The sequence below is a fragment of the Rutidosis leptorrhynchoides genome, chromosome 2 (genome assembly GCF_046630445.1).
Source record: "Rutidosis leptorrhynchoides isolate AG116_Rl617_1_P2 chromosome 2, CSIRO_AGI_Rlap_v1, whole genome shotgun sequence".
NCBI classification, from domain to species: domain Eukaryota; kingdom Viridiplantae; phylum Streptophyta; class Magnoliopsida; order Asterales; family Asteraceae; genus Rutidosis; species Rutidosis leptorrhynchoides.
The window spans coordinates 655,039,022-655,062,577 of NC_092334.1; the positions used below are offsets into that span (position 1 = coordinate 655,039,022).

General features: G+C 35.0%; 1 protein-coding gene across 1 annotated transcript; it reads left to right on the forward strand.

Annotated features, from left to right (window-relative positions):
• Positions 1-20,172: 20,172 nt before the first annotated feature.
• Positions 20,173-23,556, forward strand: LOC139893805 (uncharacterized). Its single transcript, XM_071876995.1, has 9 exons — positions 20,173-20,325; positions 20,803-20,925; positions 21,822-21,902; positions 21,990-22,078; positions 22,165-22,239; positions 22,350-22,411; positions 22,487-22,558; positions 22,649-23,041; positions 23,207-23,556. Exons 2-9 carry the CDS (start codon positions 20,803-20,805, stop codon positions 23,269-23,271), a joined length of 960 nt encoding a protein of 319 aa, XP_071733096.1. The 5' UTR covers positions 20,173-20,325; the 3' UTR covers positions 23,272-23,556.

The window sequence follows — 23,556 nt, forward strand, 5'->3', positions numbered from 1 at the left end:
GTAATAATCATATTCAAACTTTGGTTCAATTTCTATAACTATAACAATCTTATTTCAAGTGATGATCTTACTTGAACTTGTTTTCGTGTCATGATTCTGCTTCAAGAACTTCGAGCCATCCAAGGATCCGTTGAAGCTAGATCAATTTTTCTCTTTTCCAGTAGGTTTATCCAAGGAACTTAAGGTAGTAATGATGTTCATAACATCATTCGATTCATACATATAAAGCTATCTTATTCAAAGGTTTAAACTTGTAATCACTAGAACATAGTTTAGTTAATTCTAAACTTGTTCGCAAACAAAAGTTAATCCTTCTAACTTGACTTTTAAAATCAACTAAACACATGTTCTATATCTATATGATATGCTAACTTAATGATTTAAAACCCGGAAACACGAAAAATACCGTAAAACCGGATTTACGCCGTCGTAGTAACACCGCGGGCTGTTTTGGGTTAGTTAATTAAAAACTATGATAAACTTTGATTTAAAAGTTGTTATTCTGAGAAAATGATTTTTATTATGAACATGAAACTATATCCAAAAATTATGGTTAAACTCAAAGTGGAAGTATGTTTTCTAAAATGGTCATCTAGACGTCGTTCTTTCGACTGAAATGACTACCTTTACAAAAATGACTTGTAACTTATTTTTTCGACAATAAACCTATACTTTTTCTGTTTAGATTCATAAAATAGAGTTCAATATGAAACCATAGCAATTTGATTCACTCAAAACGGATTTAAAATGAAGAAGTTTTGGGTAAAACAAGATTGGATAATTTTTCTCATTTTAGCTACGTGAAAATTGGTAACAAATCTATTCCAACCATAACTTAATCAACTTGTATTGTATATTATGTAATCTTGAGATACCATAGACACGTATACAATGTTTCGACCTATCATGTCGACACATCTATATATATTTCGGAACAACCATAGACACTCTATATGTGAATGTTGGAGTTAGCTATACAGGGTTGAGGTTGATTCCAAAATATATATAGTTTGAGTTGTGATCAATACTGAGATACGTATACACTGGGTCGTGGATTGATTCAAGATAATATTTATCGATTTATTTCTGTACATCTAACTGTGGGCAACTAGTTGTAGGTTACTAACGAGGACAGCTGACTTAATAAACTTAAAACATCAAAATATATTAAAAGTGTTGTAAATATATTTTGAACATACTTTGATATATATGTATATATTGTTATAGGTTCGTGAATCAACCAGTGGCCAAGTCTTACTTCCCGACGAAGTAAAAATCTGTGAAAGTGAGTTATAGTCCCACTTTTAAAATCTAATATTTTTGGGATGAGAATACATGCAGGTTTTATAAATGATTTACAAAATAGACACAAGTACGTGAAACTACATTCCATGGTTGAATTATCGAAATCGAATATGCCCCTTTTTATTAAGTCTGGTAATCTAAGAATTAGGGAACAGACACCCTAATTGACGCGAATCCTAAAGATAGATCTATTGGGCCTAACAAACCCCATCCAAAGTACCGGATGCTTTAGTACTTCGAAATTTATATCATATCCGAAGGGTGTCCCGGAATGATGGGGATATTCTTATATATATATGCATCTTGTTAATGTCGGTTACCAGGTGTTCACCATATGAATGATTTTTATCTCTATGTATGGGATGTGTATTGAAATATGAAATCTTGTGGTCTATTATTATGATTTGATATATATAGGTTAAACCTATAACTCACCAACATTTTTGTTGACGTTTTAAGCATGTTTATTCTCAGGTGATTATTAAGAGCTTCCGCTGTAACATACTTAAATAAGGACGAGATTTGGAGTCCATGCTTGTATGATATTGTGTAAAAACTGCATTCAAGAAACTTATTTTGTTGTAACATATTTGTATTGTAAACCATTATGTAATGGTCGTGTGTAAACAGGATATTTTAGATTATCATTATTTGATAATCTACGTAAATCTTTTTAAAACCTTTATCTATGAAATAAAGGTTATGGTTTGTTTTAAAAATGAATGCAGTCTTTGAAAAACGTCTCATATAGAGGTCAAAACCTCGCAACGAAATCAATTAATATGGAACGTTTTTAATCAATAAGAACGGGACATTTCAGTTGGTATCAGAGCGTTGGTCTTAGAGAACCAGAATTTTGCATTAGTGTGTCTTATCGAGTTTGTTAGGATGCATTAGTGAGTCTGGACTTCGACCGTGTTTACTTGAAAAATGATTGCTTAACAAATTTTGTTGGAAACTATATATTTTTAACATGTGAATATTATGTGATATATTAATCTCTTAACGCGTTTGATATTATGTGATAGATGTCTACCTCTAGAACAAGTCCCATTGACTCACCTAATAATAATGAAGAGTCAAATGTAAATTGGAATGATTCATGGACTGATTCACAAGTTCCCGAAGAGGAACCGGAAGAAGAGTCGGAACCGGAAGAAGAATCGGAACCGGAAGAAGAATCGGAACCAGATGAAGAAGTAGAACCGGTGGGGGAAATAATAAAACGGTTAAGTAAAAGAAAATCCTCAACCAACCGACCAAGGTTAATCATGGTCAATGGTGTTTCCGCTAAGGAAGCAAAATATTGGGAGGATTACCAATTCTCCGATGAATCGGATTCCGACGAGAATTCCGATGACGTTATAGAAATTACCCCAACTGAATTTAAAAAGGCAAAAGAAAATAATAAGGGAAAGGGCATAAAAATAGAGAAATCTAATTCCAACCCCGATGAACTTTATATGTATCGTCAACCCCCGAAGTCCTTAAGTTGTAACAATGACCCGGGAACCTCTAAACTACCAGGTTTTTCTAAACCGTAATGGAAAACAACAGTTAGTATTAGGGGAACATCATATATCCCTAGAAACTTGGCAAAACGAACCAAAACCGAAGAAGAAGAAACGAGCGAGTCAGAATAAGATAGTTGTATTCGTGTGGTGTAATATATGTAATATAGTGTGCTTATGTTTTATGATATATGTAAAAATTGCTTGTATTAATAAGTATTTTTTTTATGAATCTAACTCTTGTCTATTTTACAGTTTAAAAATACAAAATGGATAGACAACCCAATATTTTAAGAGACCTACCCGGAGACATGATTGATGAAATCTTGTCTAGAGTCGGTCAGAATTCCTCGGCACAACTATTTAAGGCGAGATCAGTTTGTAAGACATTCGAAGAACGTTCCAAGAATGTCTTGGTTTATAAGAGACTTTCGTTTGAAAGATGGGGGATATCACATTGGGAAACCCATAAGTTACGATGTGTTTACTTTGACGCATATATTGCGGGGAACCCTAATGCTATTTTACGCAACGGGTTAAGAAATTATTTTGACTCAATATATCCGAATATTGGACTTCGTGATTTAGAAAAAGCGGCTAACATGCAACATAAAGAAGCATGTTATGCTTACGGATTAGTAATGTTCGCTTCTCACCAAAGTGAGAACAAGAACATCGGGCTACAACTATTAAACAAAACGTTCCCACAAGTGACGGAGTCGGTAATTGGGGTAAGAAATGAGGTTTTTAGATTGTTACGGGACTGTTGGACATTACGTAACCCTCGTCCCTTTGACGACGTTACAACACGCTGTCTTATCAACGGCCATAACGGTTATGTTCCACAAGACCAAGGATGGGAAGTAATCCTAGTAAAACCAGAATGCATGACTTGTTTCTGGACGTATGAATTACGTGTCTTTATTGCCTTTGCTGAACGACTTGTGTACTAGCTAGAATTATCTTCACAACCATCTTGTATCAAATTTATTGTGTGCTATATTTCATGCTATATGTAAAATAAGCGGTATTGTAGTTTGTAAAATATTGTGTAAAAGTTTGAACGCGAAATATTATTATAATCAGTTTTTCATATAGAATTGTAGTAGTTGAATTGTATATTAGCTACTAAGTATGAACTTAACGGGTAGGTACTACCCGAATTTAAACTTATAAAACGCTAATATGAAGAAAAAGCTTTTATAAATGAGTTCATATTATGCTACGAAATACTATTAACTACTCTTAATATTCTGTATGATTAACTTGTTCCATTTGACTATTTTGAAGGAAATGACACCGACTACTCGACACACTGTGAATATGAATGAAGAGGAATTCCGTACTTTTCTAGCTTCAAACATAGCCGCAGTACAGGCTGCGCTACATACCAACAATAACCTTGGATCTAGCAGTACAGGAAATCGTGTAGGATGCACCTACAAAGAATTCACTGCCTGCAAACCTTTGGAATTTGATGGAACCGAAGGACCGATCGGATTGAAACGGTGGACCGAGAAGGTCGAATCGGTGTTTGCCATAAGTAAGTGTACTGAAGAGGACAAAGTGAAGTACGCTACGCATACCTTCACAGGTTCTGCGTTAACATGGTGGAATACCTATCTAGAGCAAGTGGGACAAGACGATGCGTACGCACTACCGTGGTCAGCATTCAAGCACTTGATGAACGAGAAGTACCGTCCCAGAACCGAGGTCAATAAGCTCAAGACAGAACTTAGAGGGTTACGAACCCAAGGATTTGATATTACCACGTACGAAAGACGATTCACAGAATTGTGCCTATTGTGTCCGGGAGCATTTGAAGATGAGGAAGAAAAGATCGACGCGTTTGTGAAAGGATTACCGGAAAGAATCCAAGAAGATATAAGTTCACACGAGCCCGCCTCCATACAAAAGGCATGTAGAATGGCTCACAAACTAGTGAACCAGATTGAAGAAAGAATTAAAGAACAGACTGCTGAAGAGGCCAATGTGAAGCAAGTCAAAAGAAAGTGGGAGGAAAACGGTGATAAGAATCACCAATACAACAACAACAGCAATTACAACAATAATCGCAACAATTATCCCAACAATCGCAACATCAATCGCAACTACAACAAATGGCCCAACAACAACAACAACAACAACAACAACAAAAACAACTACAACAATCATCCCAACAACAATAATAACCGCAACAACAACAACAACAATCAGAAGCAGCTATGCCAAAGGTGTGAAAAGTATCACTCGGGGTTCTGCACCAAATTTTACAACAAGTGTAAAAGAAATGGTCATAGCGCGGCGAAGTGTGAGGTCTACGGACCAGGGGTTAATAGAACGAAAGGAACAAATGGTGTCGGAACGAGTAATGGAGGAGCAAGTAGTGTCGGAGCAAGTTATGCCAATGTAGTTTGTTATAAATGTGGAAAACCGAGCCACATTATTAGAAATTACCCGAATCAGGAGAACACGAATGGACAAGGCCGCGGAAGAGTTTTCAATATTAATGCGGCAGAGGCACAGGAAGACCCGGAGCTTGTTACGGGTACGTTTCTTATTGACAATAAATCTGCTTACGTTTTATTTGATTTGGGTGCGGATAGAAGCTATATGAGTAGAGATTTTTGTGCTAAATTAAGTTGTCCATTGACGCCTTTGGATAGTAAATTTTTACTCGAATTAGCAAATGGTAAATTAATTTCAGGAGATAATATATGTCGGAATCGAGAAATTAAACTGGTTAGCGAAACATTTAAGATTGATTTGATACCAGTAGAGTTAGGGAGTTTTGATGTGATAATCGGTATGGACTGGTTGAAAGAAGTGAAAGCAGAGATCGTTTGTTACAAAAATGCAATTCGCATTATACGAGAAAAAGGAAAACCCTTAATGGTGTACGGAGAAAAGGGCAACACGAAGCTACATCTTATTAGTAATTTGAAGGCACAAAAACTAATAAGAAAAGGTTGCTATGCTGTTCTAGCACACGTCGAGAAAGTACAAACTGAAGAAAAGAGCATCAATGATGTTCCCATTGCAAAAGAATTTCCCGATGTATTTCCGAAAGAATTACCGGGATTACCCCCACATCGATCTGTTGAATTTCAAATAGATCTTGTACCAGGAGCTGCACCAATAGCTCGTGCTCCTTACAGACTCGCACCCAGCGAGATAAAAGAACTGCAAAGCCAATTACAAGAACTTTTAGAGCGTGGTTTCATTCGACCAAGCACATCACCGTGGGGAGCTCCTGTTTTGTTTGTCAAGAAGAAAGATGGTACATTCAGGTTGTGTATCGACTACCGAGAGTTGAACAAACTTACCATCAAGAACCGCTACCCACTACCGAGAATCGACGACTTATTTGATCAACTACAAGGCTCGTCTTTTTATTCAAAGATTGACTTACATTCCGGGTATCATCAAATGCGGGTGAAAGAAGATGATATTCCAAAGACTGCTTTCAGAACACGTTACGGTCATTACGAGTTTATGGTCATGCCGTTTGGTTTAACTAATGCACCAGCTGTGTTCATGGACCTTATGAACCGAGTGTGTGGATCATACCTTGACAAGTTTGTCATTGTTTTAATTGATGACATACTTATTTACTCAAAGAATGACCAAGAACACGGTGAACATTTGAGAAAGGTGTTAGAAGTATTGAGGAAGGAAGAATTGTACGCTAAGTTTTCAAAGTGTGCATTTTGGTTGGAAGAAGTTCAATTCCTCGGTCACATAGTGAACAAAGAAAGTATTAAGGTAGATCCGGCAAAGATAGAAACTGTTGAAAAGTGGGAAACCCCGAAAACTCCGAAACACATACGCCAGTTTTTAGGACTAGCTGGTTACTACAGAAGGTTCATCCAAGACTTTTCCAGAATAGCAAAACCCTTGACTGCATTAACGCATAAAGGGAAGAAATTTGAATGGAATGATGAACAAGAGAAAGCGTTTCAGTTATTGAAGAAAAAGCTAACTACGGCACCTATATTGTCATTGCCTGAAGGGAATGATGATTTTGTGATTTATTGTGATGCATCAAAGCAAGGTCTCGGTTGTGTATTAATGCAACGAACGAAGGTGATTGCTTATGCCTCTAGACAATTGAAGATTCACGAGCAAAATTATACGACGCATGATTTGGAATTAGGCGCGGTTGTTTTTGCATTAAAGACTTGGAGGCACTACTTATATGGGGTCAAAAGTATTATATATACCGACCACAAAAGTCTTCAACACATATTTAATCAGAAACAACTGAATATGAGGCAGCGTAGGTGGATTGGATTGTTGAATGATTACGACTTTGAGATTCGTTACCACCCGGGGAAGGCAAATGTGGTAGCCGATGCCTTGAGCAGGAAGGACAGAGAACCCATTCGAGTAAAATCTATGAATATAATGATTCATAATAATCTTACTACTCAAATAAAGGAGGCGCAACAAGGAGTTTTAAAAGAGGGAAATTTAAAGGATGAAATACCCAAAGGATCGGAGAAGCATCTTAATATTCGGGAAGATGGAACCCGGTATAGGGCTGAAAGGATTTGGGTACCAAAATTTGGAGATATGAGAGAAATGGTACTTAGAGAAGCTCATAAAACCAGATACTCAATACATCCTGGAACGGGGAAGATGTACAAGGATCTCAAGAAACATTTTTGGTGGCCGGGTATGAAAGCCGATGTTGCTAAATATGTAGGAGAATGTTTGACGTGTTCTAAGGTCAAAGCTGAGCATCAGAAACCATCAGGTCTACTTCAACAACCCAAAATCCCGGAATGGAAATGGGAAAACATTACCATGGATTTCATCACTAAATTGCCAAGGACTGCAAGTGGTTTTGATACTATTTGGGTAATAGTTGATCGTCTCACCAAATCAGCACACTTCCTGCCAATAAGAGAAGATGACAAGATGGAGAAGTTAGCACGACTGTATTTGAAGGAAGTCGTCTCCAGACATGGAATACCAATCTCTATTATCTCTGATAGGGATGGCAGATTTATTTCAAGATTCTGGCAGACATTACAGCAAGCATTAGGAACTCGTCTAGACATGAGTACTGCCTATCATCCACAAACTGATGGGCAGAGCGAAAGGACGATACAAACGCTTGAAGACATGCTACGAGCATGTGTTATTGATTTCGGAAACAGTTGGGATCGACATGTACCGTTAGCAGAATTTTCCTACAACAACAGCTACCATTCAAGCATTGAGATGGCGCCGTTTGAAGCACTTTATGGTAGAAAGTGCAGGTCTCCAATTTGTTGGAGTGAAGTGGGGGATAGACAGATTACGGGTCCGGAGATTATACAAGAAACTACCGAGAAGATCATCCAAATTCAACAACGGTTGAAAACCGCCCAAAGTCGACAAAAGAGCTACGCTGACATTAAAAGAAAAGATATAGAATTTGAAATTGGAGAGATGGTCATGCTTAAAGTTGCACCTTGGAAAGGCGTTGTTCGATTTGGTAAACGAGGGAAATTAAATCCAAGGTATATTGGACCATTCAAGATTATTGATCGTGTCGGACCAGTAGCTTACCGACTTGAGTTACCTCAACAACTCGCGGCTGTACATAACACTTTTCACGTCTCGAATTTGAAGAAATGTTTTGCTAAAGAAGATCTCACTATTCCATTAGATGAAATCCAAATCAACGAAAAACTTCAATTCATCGAAGAACCCGTCGAAATAATGGATCGTGAGGTTAAAATACTTAAGAAAAACAAGATACCAATTGTTAAGGTTCGATGGAATGCTCGTAGAGGACCTGAGTTCACCTGGGAGCGTGAAGATCAGATGAAGAAGAAATACCCGCATCTATTTCCAGAAGATTCGTCAACACCTTCAACAGCTTAAAATTTCGGGACGAAATTTATTTAACGGGTAGGTACTGTAGTGACCCGAACTTTTCCATGTTTATATATATTAATTGAGATTGATATTTACATGATTAAATGTTTCCAACATATTAAGCAATCAAACTTGTTAAGACTTGATTAATTTAAATATGTTTCATATAGACAATTGACCACCCAAGTTGACCGGTGATTCACGAACGTTAAAACATGTAAAAACTATACGATGACATATATATGGTTATATATATAGTTAACATGTTTTTATTATAAGTATGTATCTCATTAGGTATTTTAACAATGAGTTATATACATAAAAATGAGACTATTAATTTAAGAAACTCGAAAACGATATATATAACGATTATCGTTATAACAACGTCTTACTAGGTACATATGAATCATATTAAGATATTGATACACTTGGTTAATTATGTTAAATTATAAGTAAATATATTATTAAGTGTATTAACAATGAAATACATATGTAAAAATAAGACTACTAACTTAATGATTTCGAAACGAGACATATATGTAACGATTATCGTTGTAACGACATTTAACTGTATATACATCATACTAAGATATATTATATATCATAATATCATGATAATATAACAATTTAACATCTCATTTGTTATAATAAACAATGGGTTAACAACATTCAACAAGATCGTTAACCTAAAGGTTTCAAAACAACATTTACATGTAACGACTAACGATGACTTAACGACTCAGTTAAAATGTATATACATGTAGTGTTTTAATATGTATTCATACACTTTTGAAAGACTTCAAGACACTTATCAAAATACTTCTACTTAACAAAAATGCTTACAATTACATCCTCGTTCAGTTTCATCAACAATTCTACTCGTATGCACCCGTATTCGTACTCGTACAATACACAGCTTTTAGATGTATGTACTATTGGTATATACACTCCAATGATCAGCTCTTAGCAGCCCATGTGAGTCACCTAACACATGTGGGAACCATCATTTGGCAACTAGCATGAAATATCTCATAAAATTACAAAAATATGAGTAATCATTCATGACTTATTTACATGAAAAAAAAATTACATATCCTTTATATCTAATCCATACACCAACGACCAAAAACACCTACAAACACTTTCATTCTTCAATTTTCTTCATCTAATTGATCTCTCTCAAGTTCTATCTTCAAGTTCTAAGTGTTCTTCATATATTTTACAAGTTCTAGTTACATAAAATCAAGAATACTTTCAAGTTTGCTAGCTCACTTCCAATCTTGTAAGGTGATCATACAACCTCAATAAATCTTTGTTTCTTACAGTAGGTTATCATTCTAATACAAGGTAATAATCATATTCAAACTTTGGTTCAATTTCTATAACTATAACAATCTTATTTCAAGTGATGATCTTACTTGAACTTGTTTTCGTGTCATGATTCTGCTTCAAGAACTTCGAGCCATCCAAGGATCCGTTGAAGCTAGATCAATTTTTCTCTTTTCCAGTAGGTTTATCCAAGGAACTTAAGGTAGTAATGATGTTCATAACATCATTCGATTCATACATATAAAGCTATCTTATTCAAAGGTTTAAACTTGTAATCACTAGAACATAGTTTAGTTAATTCTAAACTTGTTCGCAAACAAAAGTTAATCCTTCTAACTTGACTTTTAAAATCAACTAAACACATGTTCTATATCTATATGATATGCTAACTTAATGATTTAAAACCTGGAAACACGAAAAACACCGTAAAACCGGATTTACGCCGTCGTAGTAACACCGCGGGCTGTTTTGGGTTAGTTAATTAAAAACTATGATAAACTTTGATTTAAAAGTTGTTATTCTGAGAAAATGATTTTTATTATGAACATGAAACTATATCCAAAAATTATGGTTAAACTCAAAGTGGAAGTATGTTTTCTAAAATGGTCATCTAGACGTCGTTCTTTCGACTGAAATGACTACCTTTAAAAAAATGACTTGTAACTTATTTTTCTGACTATAAACCTATACTTTTTCTGTTTAGATTCATAAAATATAGTTCAATATGAAACCATAGCAATTTGATTCACTCAAAACGGATTTAAAATGAAGAAGTTATGGTTAAAACAAGATTGGATAATTTTTCTCATTTTAGCTACGTGAAAATTGGTAACAAATCTATTCCAACCATAACTTAATCAACTTGTATTGTATATTATGTAATCTTGAGATACCATAGACACGTATACAATGTTTCGACCTATCATGTCGACACATCTATATATATTTCGGAACAACCATAGACACTCTATATGTGAATGTTGGAGTTAGCTATACAGGGTTGAGGTTGATTCCAAAATATATATAGTTTGAGTTGTGATCAATACTGAGATACGTATACACTGGGTCGTGGATTGATTCAAGATAATATTTATCGATTTATTTCTGTACATCTAACTGTGGGCAACTAGTTGTAGGTTACTAACGAGGACAGCTGACTTAATAAACTTAAAACATCAAAATATATTAAAAGTGTTGTAAATATATTTTGAACATACTTTGATATATATGTATATATTGTTATAGGTTCGTGAATCAACCAGTGGCCAAGTCTTACTTCCCGACGAAGTAAAAATCTGTGAAAGTGAGTTATAGTCCCACTTTTAAAATCTAATATTTTTGGGATGAGAATACATGCAGGTTTTATAAATGATTTACAAAATAGACACAAGTACGTGAAACTACATTCTATGGTTGAATTATCGAAATCGAATATGCCCCTTTTTATTAAGTCTGGTAATCTAAGAATTAGGGAACAGACACCCTAATTAACGCGAATCCTAAAGATAGATCTATTGGGCCTAACAAACCCCATCCAAAGTACCGGATGCTTTAGTACTTCGAAATTTATATCATATCCGAAGGGTGTCCCGGAATGATGGGGATATTCTTATATATATGCATCTTGTTAATGTCGGTTACCAGGTGTTCACCATATGAATGATTTTTATCTCTATGTATGGGATGTGTATTGAAATATGAAATCTTGTGGTCTATTATTATGATTTGATATATATAGGTTAAACCTATAACTCACCAACATTTTTGTTGACGTTTTAAGCATGTTTATTCTCAGGTGATTATTAAGAGCTTCCGCTGTAGCATACTTAAATAAGGACGAGATTTGGAGTCCATGCTTGTATGATATTGTGTAAAAACTGCATTCAAGAAACTTATTTTGTTGTAACATATTTGTATTGTAAACCATTATGTAATGGTCGTGTGTAAACAGGATATTTTAGATTATCATTATTTGATAATCTACGTAAAGCTTTTTAAAACCTTTATCTATGAAATAAAGGTTATGGTTTGTTTTAAAAATGAATGCAGTCTTTGAAAAACGTCTCATATAGAGGTCAAAACCTCGCAACGAAATCAATTAATATGGAACGTTTTTAATCAATAAGAACGGGACATTTCATACCTCAGAAAACTGATTTATCGGCCCGCGTTTTTGTCATGTCTAGCTTTAAAAAGAACATTTTATGGGTGCAAAGATTTCCTAACAAATTTTTTTTTATAAATCTGCCACCCAAAGTGGCTCAAGCGTTTTTAACAAGGATTTTAATAGTAAGCTTCATCCCTAACGGAGGGAGAGAAGAAGTGTGATCCCTACATGGTGTAGTCTAATACGGAAACCTTTAATAAAATCAACCGAGGAAGTTTTGAAAAACCTTTAAACGTTTGATGCGACAACATAAATGGAACGAAGTTCTTGGTAAATTTAGAAGTATGTATAACGAGTACCATTTGCACAAAATTATTTGACTTAAAACAACTCAATAAAGGAGCGATTTTTAATCATCTTGAAGGTATAACTTAGTATGTACTAACCCAAAATAAGTAAGGGTAAATTTATACATATATGATTTTATAAATCGCGTAAGTGATAGAAAAGTTTTTAGTACTTTCATTTGTCCATAAATCTCGTGAGGACCGCACAAATAAGCAACGTGTAAATCAACGTGTAAAATTTTTGATAAACATAGTTTTTCGTATTTCAGAGATTACGAGTTGAAAAAGGTCGAGTGAAAAATCTTTGAATCATCGGTTGACATGTTACTAGGTAATGAAAACTAATGAATTAAATGTAGTTTTGATGATTATCCGAACTTAAGTCTTTGGCCCAAAAATGTTTACGTCCGAAGCCGTTGCTAAAAAGTGAGGTATGAAGAATAGAGCATGAGGATGAGAAGTTAATCGCTTCTTGACTTTGCAGAATGCCACACAGGTTATGGCTAATATTAAAGTCGGAATACTAATGATGTTAATATCGCTAGATGAGAATTTCCTTGGAATAGGTCAGGACTTTGAGTTATGTAAGATAGAGCATCGCTCCGACAGATGTGAAGAATAAGATCCCTGGGGTAACGCAGTAATTTTTAATGGTTTAAGTGTTTGTGGATGCCCGAAGGCTCTGCATGACGTGGTAGTAAGTGCCTTCATCACATACACACACATGAATCTCTTAGTTTCGACAGTTGTCTGTCTTCATGATGACTTGGATAAGAATAAGCAACGAAAAATTTTATATTGACAAGCAACGAAAATTTTATAGAATTCATTTAAGGTGACGATGTAAGAAAAGAAATTAAGTTCTTAGCAAACTAGGGTTATGTACAACACGTACCATTCAAGGTAAAATATCCTTTGAATAAAAGATTTGATTTGTAAAAGTGAAAGTAAAATTTCATATGTATTTGTCAAAAAGAAGTAATTATTTACTTTATTTTATATAACGTATACGATTTCAAAAATTTGCACGAATGGCAAATAAAATAAATTTATTTTTATTAAGTTTTGAGAGGATCGCACAGTAAAATAGTGTAAGTAAAATTTTGGCAAACAAAATTTTCATATTTCGGAGGTTACAAGTTGAAAAAAGATTGATGAGAATCGAGTAAAAGACTTTTGAAAATCTCGGGTGATATTTGAGCAAAAATGTTACGAGGTAATGAAAACTGTTGAATTTTAATGTGGTTGATGACTATTAGTAGGGCATAAGTCCTTCGACCAAAAATGCTTAAGTATAAAGTTGTTGCTTATAAGTGAGAAACGAAAGGGAGAGTATGAGGACGGGGATTAACTACCCATTGATTTTGGAAATTCCGAACTGGTATGACTAATATCGAAGTAAGAAGGGTGATGGTGTGATTATCATTGATTAAGAATTCTCTCAGAATAAGTTAGGATTCAGTGTCGCATAAGAATGAGTATCAAATACGATTCTTGGGTAGTATAGTATTTGAATTGCTGAAGTGACGGGATACAATTTCCTTTATGTATCGTTGTCCATTGTATCGGTTTCTTTCATGGCTAGAAAGTGAGTAGATTTGGTGAGGCGATCAACGATAACCCCGATAGTGTCATAACTGCCGACTGTTTTCGGTAGTTTCAGAATGAAATCCATCGTCATCTCTTTCCATTTCCATTGTGGGATCTCGGGTTGTTGAAGTAATCCGGATGGCTTTTGGCTCACCATTCTCGCGAGGTATACGAATAATCTTCTTACTATAAATAACTTTCGCTTTCGTCCTTGAAAGTCAGTCCGTTCCAACTATTTCTTCAAAGCTTTCTAACTCGATGAGTATTAAGTTAATTTTAAGGTTCATTCCAACCAAATCTTATTATACTGCCGTGAAAATTTTTATCAACCTTCTCAAATAACATCTGCTTGTGTGCAGATAACTAATCCTTTCCAACTACTACTATAAAACTTCCAAGTTTTGTTGGCATGAGGTCATCTCCAAATGACCCACCTGTTAATTTTTAAGGTACTATCTTAAATTACTCATCTATCTCTGCCAACTTACCATTAGCTTGTCCTATAGAATACTTAACTCTCATGATTGTTAATGGCTTATTAGTCATCACACTAGGATTCTCAGGTATAAGGTTTCTATCACTCTAGTATTAAACAATTCCGAGACGATAAATCGTTGTGAAGAAACGTACCCTAACTAAAATCAGGATCCATGCGAGTCTCCATAGCTGAGATAACGATTGCTCTATCATATGTGAGTCCAAAGTTTTTTTTTTTTTTTCCTATTTGAGAACTTTTTCCTTAAGTATCCAGGGTGTCTATATCTATAACAAATTTTCGGGTTATCAATTCTGCAATCAAGGCCCTTCTTGTACAGTATCTGGGCTACGTGGTTATTCCTGCCTTTATCAGACCATAATGCGTATACTCAAGTGGTTCCTACCAAAATTTCCTTTGAATCGCTTCATATTCCTTATGTAGTAACATTGGGACTTCTGCATAATTCACTTCAATATAATTACGTTGGCCTGGCGTCATTATATTGTACTAAATCGTACGTTCATTCCAATATCACTCCATATGGTCAATGTAACGTGATCACTTTCAGTTCTACTCAATTTCATCCCACGGTGCTTTATCTATGCTATCTCAAAACAAAATCTATATAATTAATCTCACGGTTTCTCGGTGTGGGTGCGTAGGTTCCGTAGATCATGCATTAATGCCTAAATGTCCCGAAGTTTCTTCAAAGGTTCAGATTCAGGTAACGTTGTTAGGTTCCTTCTAGATATTCAATCCAGGTCTCGCGTCGGGTTGTACGTGTAGTAAGTAGTGATACAATGTGTCTCGAGGCGATTCGCAAGTCTTTGGGTATGGCTGAGCATCAGTAGAAGGCACTCTGACCTTGTGAAAGGAGATGTCCTCCCGACTTCCCCAATGCCTAAGAGTGTTAGGGTACTAAATCCAGAAATGTCGTCAGATCGTCGAGCAGTGGTGAAGAACGAAAGAGATAAGTGACGGTCATGAAATCGTACGAGATACGAGCCATCTTGCAGGAACTGAACAACCTTCGAATGTTCACACGTCGTACGTGGCTATTTAGAGTGAGCTCGGGGTGCGGTTACTCCGACAAATCCTCCAATATCTCCTCCTCCGAGGATCGACTTTAGTGGGCGTGTAATCCGAGGGGTACTCCTCCTAGATTGCGTGAAGAATCGTTTCGATCTCTGGAATGGTGGAACAGTAGTAACAGGTGGATTACAATACTAATCCTTAGGGTTAGACGTGTGGAAAATGGGTTAAGAAGAACATCTGAACTAGGAAAGGTAAGTTTTTCCAAGCCGGTGCAGCGAATAGCAGGCATGAAGCAAGCACGTAATCAGGCACTACAGCAACCTAGCTCGTTTACAGCAGTATATAGCATGGCAATATTAACAGTACTAAACAGAAGTAACATGTAATCGAAAGCAGATAGTAGCATGCAGTAGCTAGAATAATCAAAAGCATGCAGCGAGTTTACATAGCAGTAAAAGGAAACGGTAGCATGCAGCAAGTTCATACGGTAGTAAAAGTAAGCAGTGGCATGCAGTAGTAGTAAGCAGTAACATGTAGTAATATAACACAGTAGCATGCAGCAGGTTCCGCAGAAACAAGTAAACTAGCAAGTTGTAGATTAGTCCTATTAGTGAATCCTACTTGGGTCGGTCCTAGACTCACTAATGCAACCTAATTCCCTACAACCAATGCTCTGATACCAAATGTGATGCCTCGTACAAAACCATCGTGTACGAATCATCAACAACAGGATCATTACAAGGTTAAGTACTATATGCAATTTCAAAAAGAGTTGCATTCATTAATAAAGTGATGTCTAAACCAACATCGAATGTTTTACAATCCAAATGCATGCTTCACTAAGTAGAAGCAAATAATAAGTGTATGTGACCACAATGGTCGTTACAAGTCATAGTTCAAAAGTACTAATGTTTGAATGCAAAATAAAGTAGTTCATGCGATAACAACTCTAAGCAGCGGGTGTCTACAGCACGACTAGTACACAGCGGAAGCAAGTAACCTTAAGCACCTGAGAAAAACATGCTTAAAAACGTCAACACAAAGGTTGGTGAGCTATAGTTTAAGTATAACAGTAATATAAGGTAGGCCACGAGATTTCAGTGCTACAAAGAGCGTTTCAAAATAGTAATCCAAATCAGTATGTTTAAGTATATGCTCAACCGTGGGCACTCGGTAACTAACTTAACGTTTAATAAAATAATACCCCCTGAAAGTACACTTGGCAAGTGCGTATGTTTACGAAGTATTAAACACTCGTTAAATGCTAGCGCGACTAGCCCGAGTGGGGATGTCAAACCCTATGGATCCATATCTAAGATTCGCGTTCACGGTTCAAAAACCAATGATTAAACGTTACCGAGCTAAAGGGAATGTTTATGCCGTTGTATAACCCACACATATATAAGTTTAAGTACTCGTGTCTAGTATGTAAAACATAAAATCCGCATGTATTCTCAGTTCCCAAAATAAGTTAAAGTAAAAAGGGAATGCTATAACTCACAGTGATAAAAGCGGTAAAGTCGGTAATGAAAGTACGCAAGTAGTAAGTCGGTCCGAAAGGTCGTCAACAAGCAATACTAGAAAGGAAAGAAAGAAAGAACAAGTTTGTGTGAAAACCAAATGAGCAAGTGATTTGAATGAGAGGTAAATGGCTAGTATTTATAAGCAAGGAATTTGACAAGGATTGATGACATGGACAAGGGCTAGTATTTATAAGCAAGGAATTTGACAAGGATTGATGACATGGACAAGGGCTAGTATTTATAAGCAAGGAATTTGACAAGGATTGATGACATGGACAAGGGCTAGTATTTATAAGCAAGGAATTTGAAAAGGATTGATGACATGGACAAGAGCTAATTAATTGGGTCACTAGCTAGAGTAGGGTGGGCTTGAGCCCAACAAGGTAGAAAGTCCAACAAGACTAACTATTGTGCATAATTAAATTACTACGCGTAATTAAGCATCCAAAAACCCAGGTAATTATTATTATAAAATAATAATTAATATTTCGCAGTCATAATATTCCGATTATGACAAAAGTTAAACGTGCGCGTAAGTTCGCGGTTTATTCGAAACGTCAAATAACACTAACGGTTATAAAGGCTTCCAATGATCAAGTTATGTATCCTACGTACTCTAAGGCACGTTTTAACATATAAATGGAAGTAAACCACGTAAATCAAGTTTCTAGAGTATAAAGTAACACAGTACGCACAAATACGCAGTTTCGCAAAAACACAAGGCACAAAAGCAAGTCGAAAAAGCCGGGTCGTTACATTAGAGCTCCAAATTTTTAAAAAAAAAAAAATTTCTGTGATTAACTGACATTGTGTTGATTCATAAACCCTAAACTCTAACCCCTAAACTCTAAACTCTAAATCGTTCGTATTAAAAAATCGTTCTAAAACCCTAATTTCTAAACCCTAGACCCTAATTTATAAACCCTAATTACTAAACTCTAAACACTGTTTTTTTTAATCAAAAGTCATTTTTTCTTTGTTTTTTGTTAAGATGCATCTGATGCATGAACAGCAGTTAACATGCATCAAACAGCAGATAACATGCATCAGATGCATCTTAACGATTCAGTTAAAAAAAATTATTTTTTTATGAATCTACACAATGAATATAGATACCAGCAATTTTTTTAAAAAAATCGGAGCTGTAGAACTAAAGATATAAAAATCACCAAATCACTTTTCCCCTTATCCCACTTATACCCACTTAGCACTTGATCTTCCCCTATATATATATATATATATATATATATATATATATATATATATATATATATATATATATATATATATATAGGTAGGATCAAGAGGGAAGTAACCAATCGGGGGAAGCAAAATCTTTTTTTTTTCTATTCGTTTTTTGAAAAAACTTTGTTCACGAACATTATAGATTGGATGAAAATATGAACATTTAATAAAGACACGTTGTGATAAATGTTTTTATTTTGGCGGGAAAATGCTCGAAGAACTAATATATAACAATTATCGTGTTTTTCGAGCGTATGTTGAGGTTTTAGATATTAGGGTTTAGATATTAGGGTTTATAGGGTTTAGATATTAGGGTTTAGAAATTTAGGTTTATGGTTTAGATTTAGAATTTAGATTGAGTTTTTAACACGAACGGTATAGAGTTTAGGGTTTAGGGTTTGGTGTTTTGGGTTTATGGAATAAACTCAAAACACCAAACCCTAAACTCTAAATCGGACTAAATTTTACTTCACAAAACATGGAAAAAAAAAACGTTAACATTCTTCACGAACAATATTATCTTGAAGATTATTTTTGTCGATCGTGAAGTGTCTTTTCTAAATGTTCATATTTTCGTGTGATCTTGATGCCTGAAAAAAAAAATTCAAAAAAAACGAAATTTTTTTTTTGCTTCCCCCCGCTTTCCCCCGATTGATTACTTCTCCATTGATCCTGCCCCTATATATATATATATATATATATATATATACAGTGGCGGAAATAGCATGGGGCAAGCGGGCAGATGCCCCCAGTCGATTTGCAATTTTTAGTGTAAAAATTTTGGGTTTTTCGACTTTGCCCCCAGTGGAAATTTTTTTCCCCCCAAAACTTCCATATTTTGCCCCAAAACCTTCATATTTTGCATAAAAATCTTCACATTTTGGTCAAAAATCACCATATTTTTCCCCAAAACCTCCATATTTTACCAAAAAAATTTGATACGCTTTAAAAAAAATTTCGCCCCGGGTGAAAAAAATTTCTGTTTTCGCCACTGTATATATATATATATATTGGTAGGATGAATGGGAAAGTAAACAATTGGGAAAAGCAGGGGGAAGCAATTTTTTTTCGTTTTTTAAAAAATTTTTGCTCACGAACATTATAGATTGGATGAAAATGACACTTTGTGATAAATGTTTTTCTTTTGGCGGGAAAACGCTCTAAGAAATAATATATAACAATTATCGTGTTTATCGAGCGTATTTTGAGGGTTTAGAAATTAGGGTTTAGAAATTTAGGATTTATGGGTTTAGATTTAGGATTTAGATTGAGTTTTTAACACGAACGGTTTAGAGTTTAGGGTTTAGGGACTAAACCCAAAACACTAAACCCTAAACTCTAAATCGGGCTAAATTTCGACAAAAAGTACTTCACAAAATATGGAAAAAAACTTTCGAAGATTAACATTCTTCACGATCAATATTATCTTGAATGTTATTTTTGTCGATCGTTTTCCCGCCTAAATAATAACATTCATCACGAAGTGTCTTTTTAAATGTTCATATTTTCGTGTGATCTTGATGCATGAAAAAAAAAATACTTCCCCCCGTTTCCTTCAATTAATTACTTCCCCATTGATCTTATCCCTATATATATATTTACTTTAAATTTAAATAAATCTAGTTTTAGCTAACAAATTTGACATTTAAATCAATAATTTATACATGATTAGGTTGTATTAATGGTCACTTGACTTTACATGGTATTATGGTAATATTATTTTTACCTAACAGGCTATAGCCCAAAAGTTTTATCTGGGCCGGTCCAACTTATGTAATAAACCAAATAGCACCGGTTCTTCAACGGTTTAGATATGAGTGTTTAGGGCAAATTAGGATATAAATACAGAAAAAACACCATAGCCATACAGTTTCTAGGGCTTATTTAACGAAGCAAATTGAAGCAAGAGTCAAGGCTCTTCAACCTATTCGCACACTCTTATATCCAATTCATTCAACAGAAGAAACAGTCGATCAATTAATCGGTAATTTATATTAATTTTTCGAATTATCACAAGTTCATAGTAATTACCCCTTCTTCAATTTGTTAGATTCAATTAATGTATATTAGGTTTACGTTTCTTTATTATTGATTTCGAATTTTCTTTGATATATTAATTTTCTAATTAATTGTTGTTATGAGACAACCCTAGTTTTTGCGGTGAATATAAATCCGATTTTTATGTTTTATTGTATATGCATGAATTGCATTAGTTAATAGTTAATCATTGTGATATTGTTGATGAAACCCTAGGTTATATAATGATTGAGATTGTTTTCTTAAACTTAAGATGTTTAAAGTTTCATATTTATTGTGCAGTTTGTAAAGTTTATATTTTTAATGGTTAAATTGAGACCTGAGTTATTCGCATATGCGTTATCAGCCTGTATTTGTATGGTACTGTTTTAGGAGACTTGTGTTATGATTATTTTTTCATCTTTTGTGTACTTTATTATGAAAGATGGATCGGTACCAGAAGGTTGAGAAGCCAAGAGCGGAACAACCGATTGACGTGAATGAGATTCGAATTACTAGCCAGGGAAGGATGCGGAACTATATCACTTATGCTATGACTCTGCTTCAGGTAGATATTATAGTTACAGTTGATAATCTTTGTTTTGTAATGGGAGTTTTGAATGTATTTAGTGGTAGATGCCAGTAATTATTGCCATTGCTTTTTAAAACATTGTAAAGACCGGTGACTATGCACCAATCCTCCTCTGTTTTTAAGATCGTGTCCAAGATGGTTCCATAGTTGTGTGTTCTATCTTCGTCTCAGGACTGCGACATATCTATGGGCCCGGAGCCATAGGCTCGGGTTAGAAGTTTTTAAATCAAATTTTTTCGAAAAAGTAAGTTTATAACACGCATGAAACGTTTCCAACTTATCTGACTTGATACTACCTAACCCAATTCAAAATTGGTGGCAAATATAGCTAGTCTGGTAACTATGCTTTGGTGTAGATTGAAATATAATTGACTTTGTCAGTTGATAAGGCCCTCATATACAATGATGTTTTCTCAAAGCTTGTTGCTTTTTTATTAATTTATTACGGAGTACTAGTTTGCTTTTGATTTTGAAAATCAAGAAGCATTAATGCTGTATGTCAATAACTTGACACAATTGCATATAAGGATTGTACAACACACTCCTTCAACTATTCAATAACATAATTAGCATTAATACCTAATATGGTTATCTCTAGAATTTACCCTGTCACTTGCATCCAGAAGATTTTGTACTATTTGCAGTAGCATCATAATGTTTGCTATCAGCTCAATATTTTACCCTTAGGGTGTTTTTATTATTATTTTTGTTAAAGCCTTCTGTAGTGGTTTTCGACAACGAACCATGACTATATAACCAATATGAGTTACAACTCTCTTTTAATCAACGTTGACATTATGTCATTATTTGAATTTCAATTGTCGTCGTATTTCTTTCTGATTTCACAAGTAACCTTATTGTTTGATTGTTAGGAAAAAGGCTCATCAGAGATCGTGTTTAAAGCCATGGGTAGAGCCATCAACAAGACCGTCACAATTGTAGAGCTGATAAAGGTTTTATATATGATCTTATTCTTTACTATTTGTTGTCATGTTTTTTTTTTTATCACAATTAATATGGTTATTAATTCTGTAACATAGAGGCGAATTGTCGGTCTTCATCAAATTACATCCGTTGGATCTACAGACATTACTGACACCTGGGAACCTTTAGAAGAAGGATTACTACCGTAAGATTTGATTAACACTTACTGATAAGCTAAATCCTGTATCTGACATCACTTGTTTGGTAACGCTTTTTTCTATTCTGTTGCAGTTTGGAGACCACAAGGCATGTCTCAATGATAACTATAACTCTTTCCAAGAATGAGTTGGATACATCGTCTATTGGGTGAGTTATGCTTATGGTATTATCAACTCTAAAGTTATGTTTGGTCATTGTACTTGTGATTTTAATGTTTGTAATATATTCTCTTAATTAAGTAAGTAATCTGTTATCAGGTATCAGTTACCATTACCAGCTGACCAAGTGAAGGTGTCTACCGAATTCGATTACGAAGGAGGTATATAATGCTCTACACATTTTCATATATGTTTATTCACATACAAAGCCCTGTTCTAATTTTGTTTCTTTTCAGAAGGATCACCGACTGCAAGGGGCAGGGGTCGAGGTGGAAGAGGAAGAGGGGGAAGGTCTAGAGCTCCACCAGGTATATTATTCTTTCACTACATTATTTTAATTTTAGAATTATGTATAAGGTCACATTAGTTATCTAATCTGATTTTTGAGCTGGTAACAGGAAATGGTTATGGACCCGATGAGTTTGATGATGGTGGTTGGGATGGTCCTGGTGATTATCCCAGGGGCAGGGGCAGAGGCAGAGGAAGAGGTAGAGGATTTCGTGGTCGTGGAAGGGGAAATTATAATAATGCCCCTTTTGTGGATACTCAGCAAGATGTAGGAGGTTACAATCAAGAATCTCCAAGGGGTAGGGGTCGTAATTTTCGTGGTCGTGGAAGGGGAGGTTACAATAATGGTCCTTTTATGGATAATCAGCAAGACGGGGGTTACAATCAAGAATATCCCAGGGGTAGAGGACGTAATTTTCGTAATCGTGGAAGGGGTGGTTACGATAATGAGCCTTATGTGGATCCTCAACAAGATGTTGGAGGTTACAATCAAGAAGGGAGAGGTACATTCTTAATTTTAGTTTTATTCTTTTGTCTACTCGTAGTGGCCTTCTAAATTTCTTACCGGATAACTACAAATACTTTTTTTTTTTTTTTTTTTTTTTTTTTTTTTTTTTTTAACTTTTTAGAGTTTGCAAATTAAGTTGATTGTGTTTGGTGATATGTAGGTCGTGGTCGTGGAAGGGGAACACGTGGAAGGGGTCGTGGTTTCAGAACAAACAGGGCAGCCTAGGTTGCAGGTGGTGGTGGCGATTAAAAACACAGGTTGCGTGGTATTTGTTTTCACAGTGTTTTTAGTCGATGTTCGGGTGTCTGCCTCTGCTCTATTTCTTTATGTTTTGTTCATTTTTCGAGTTATAGATAATTGACTTAGGGACATCAGTTTGTACTAAAAGTGTAGACTAAGTTTTAGTGGTGAGCTTTGAGTTTTTTGCTGTCTTAATGATCACTCTATTTTTTCAATTTTTATTGTAAACTTTGTTTCTATTTCATAATGCATTTTTAGCTGTAAGACGTG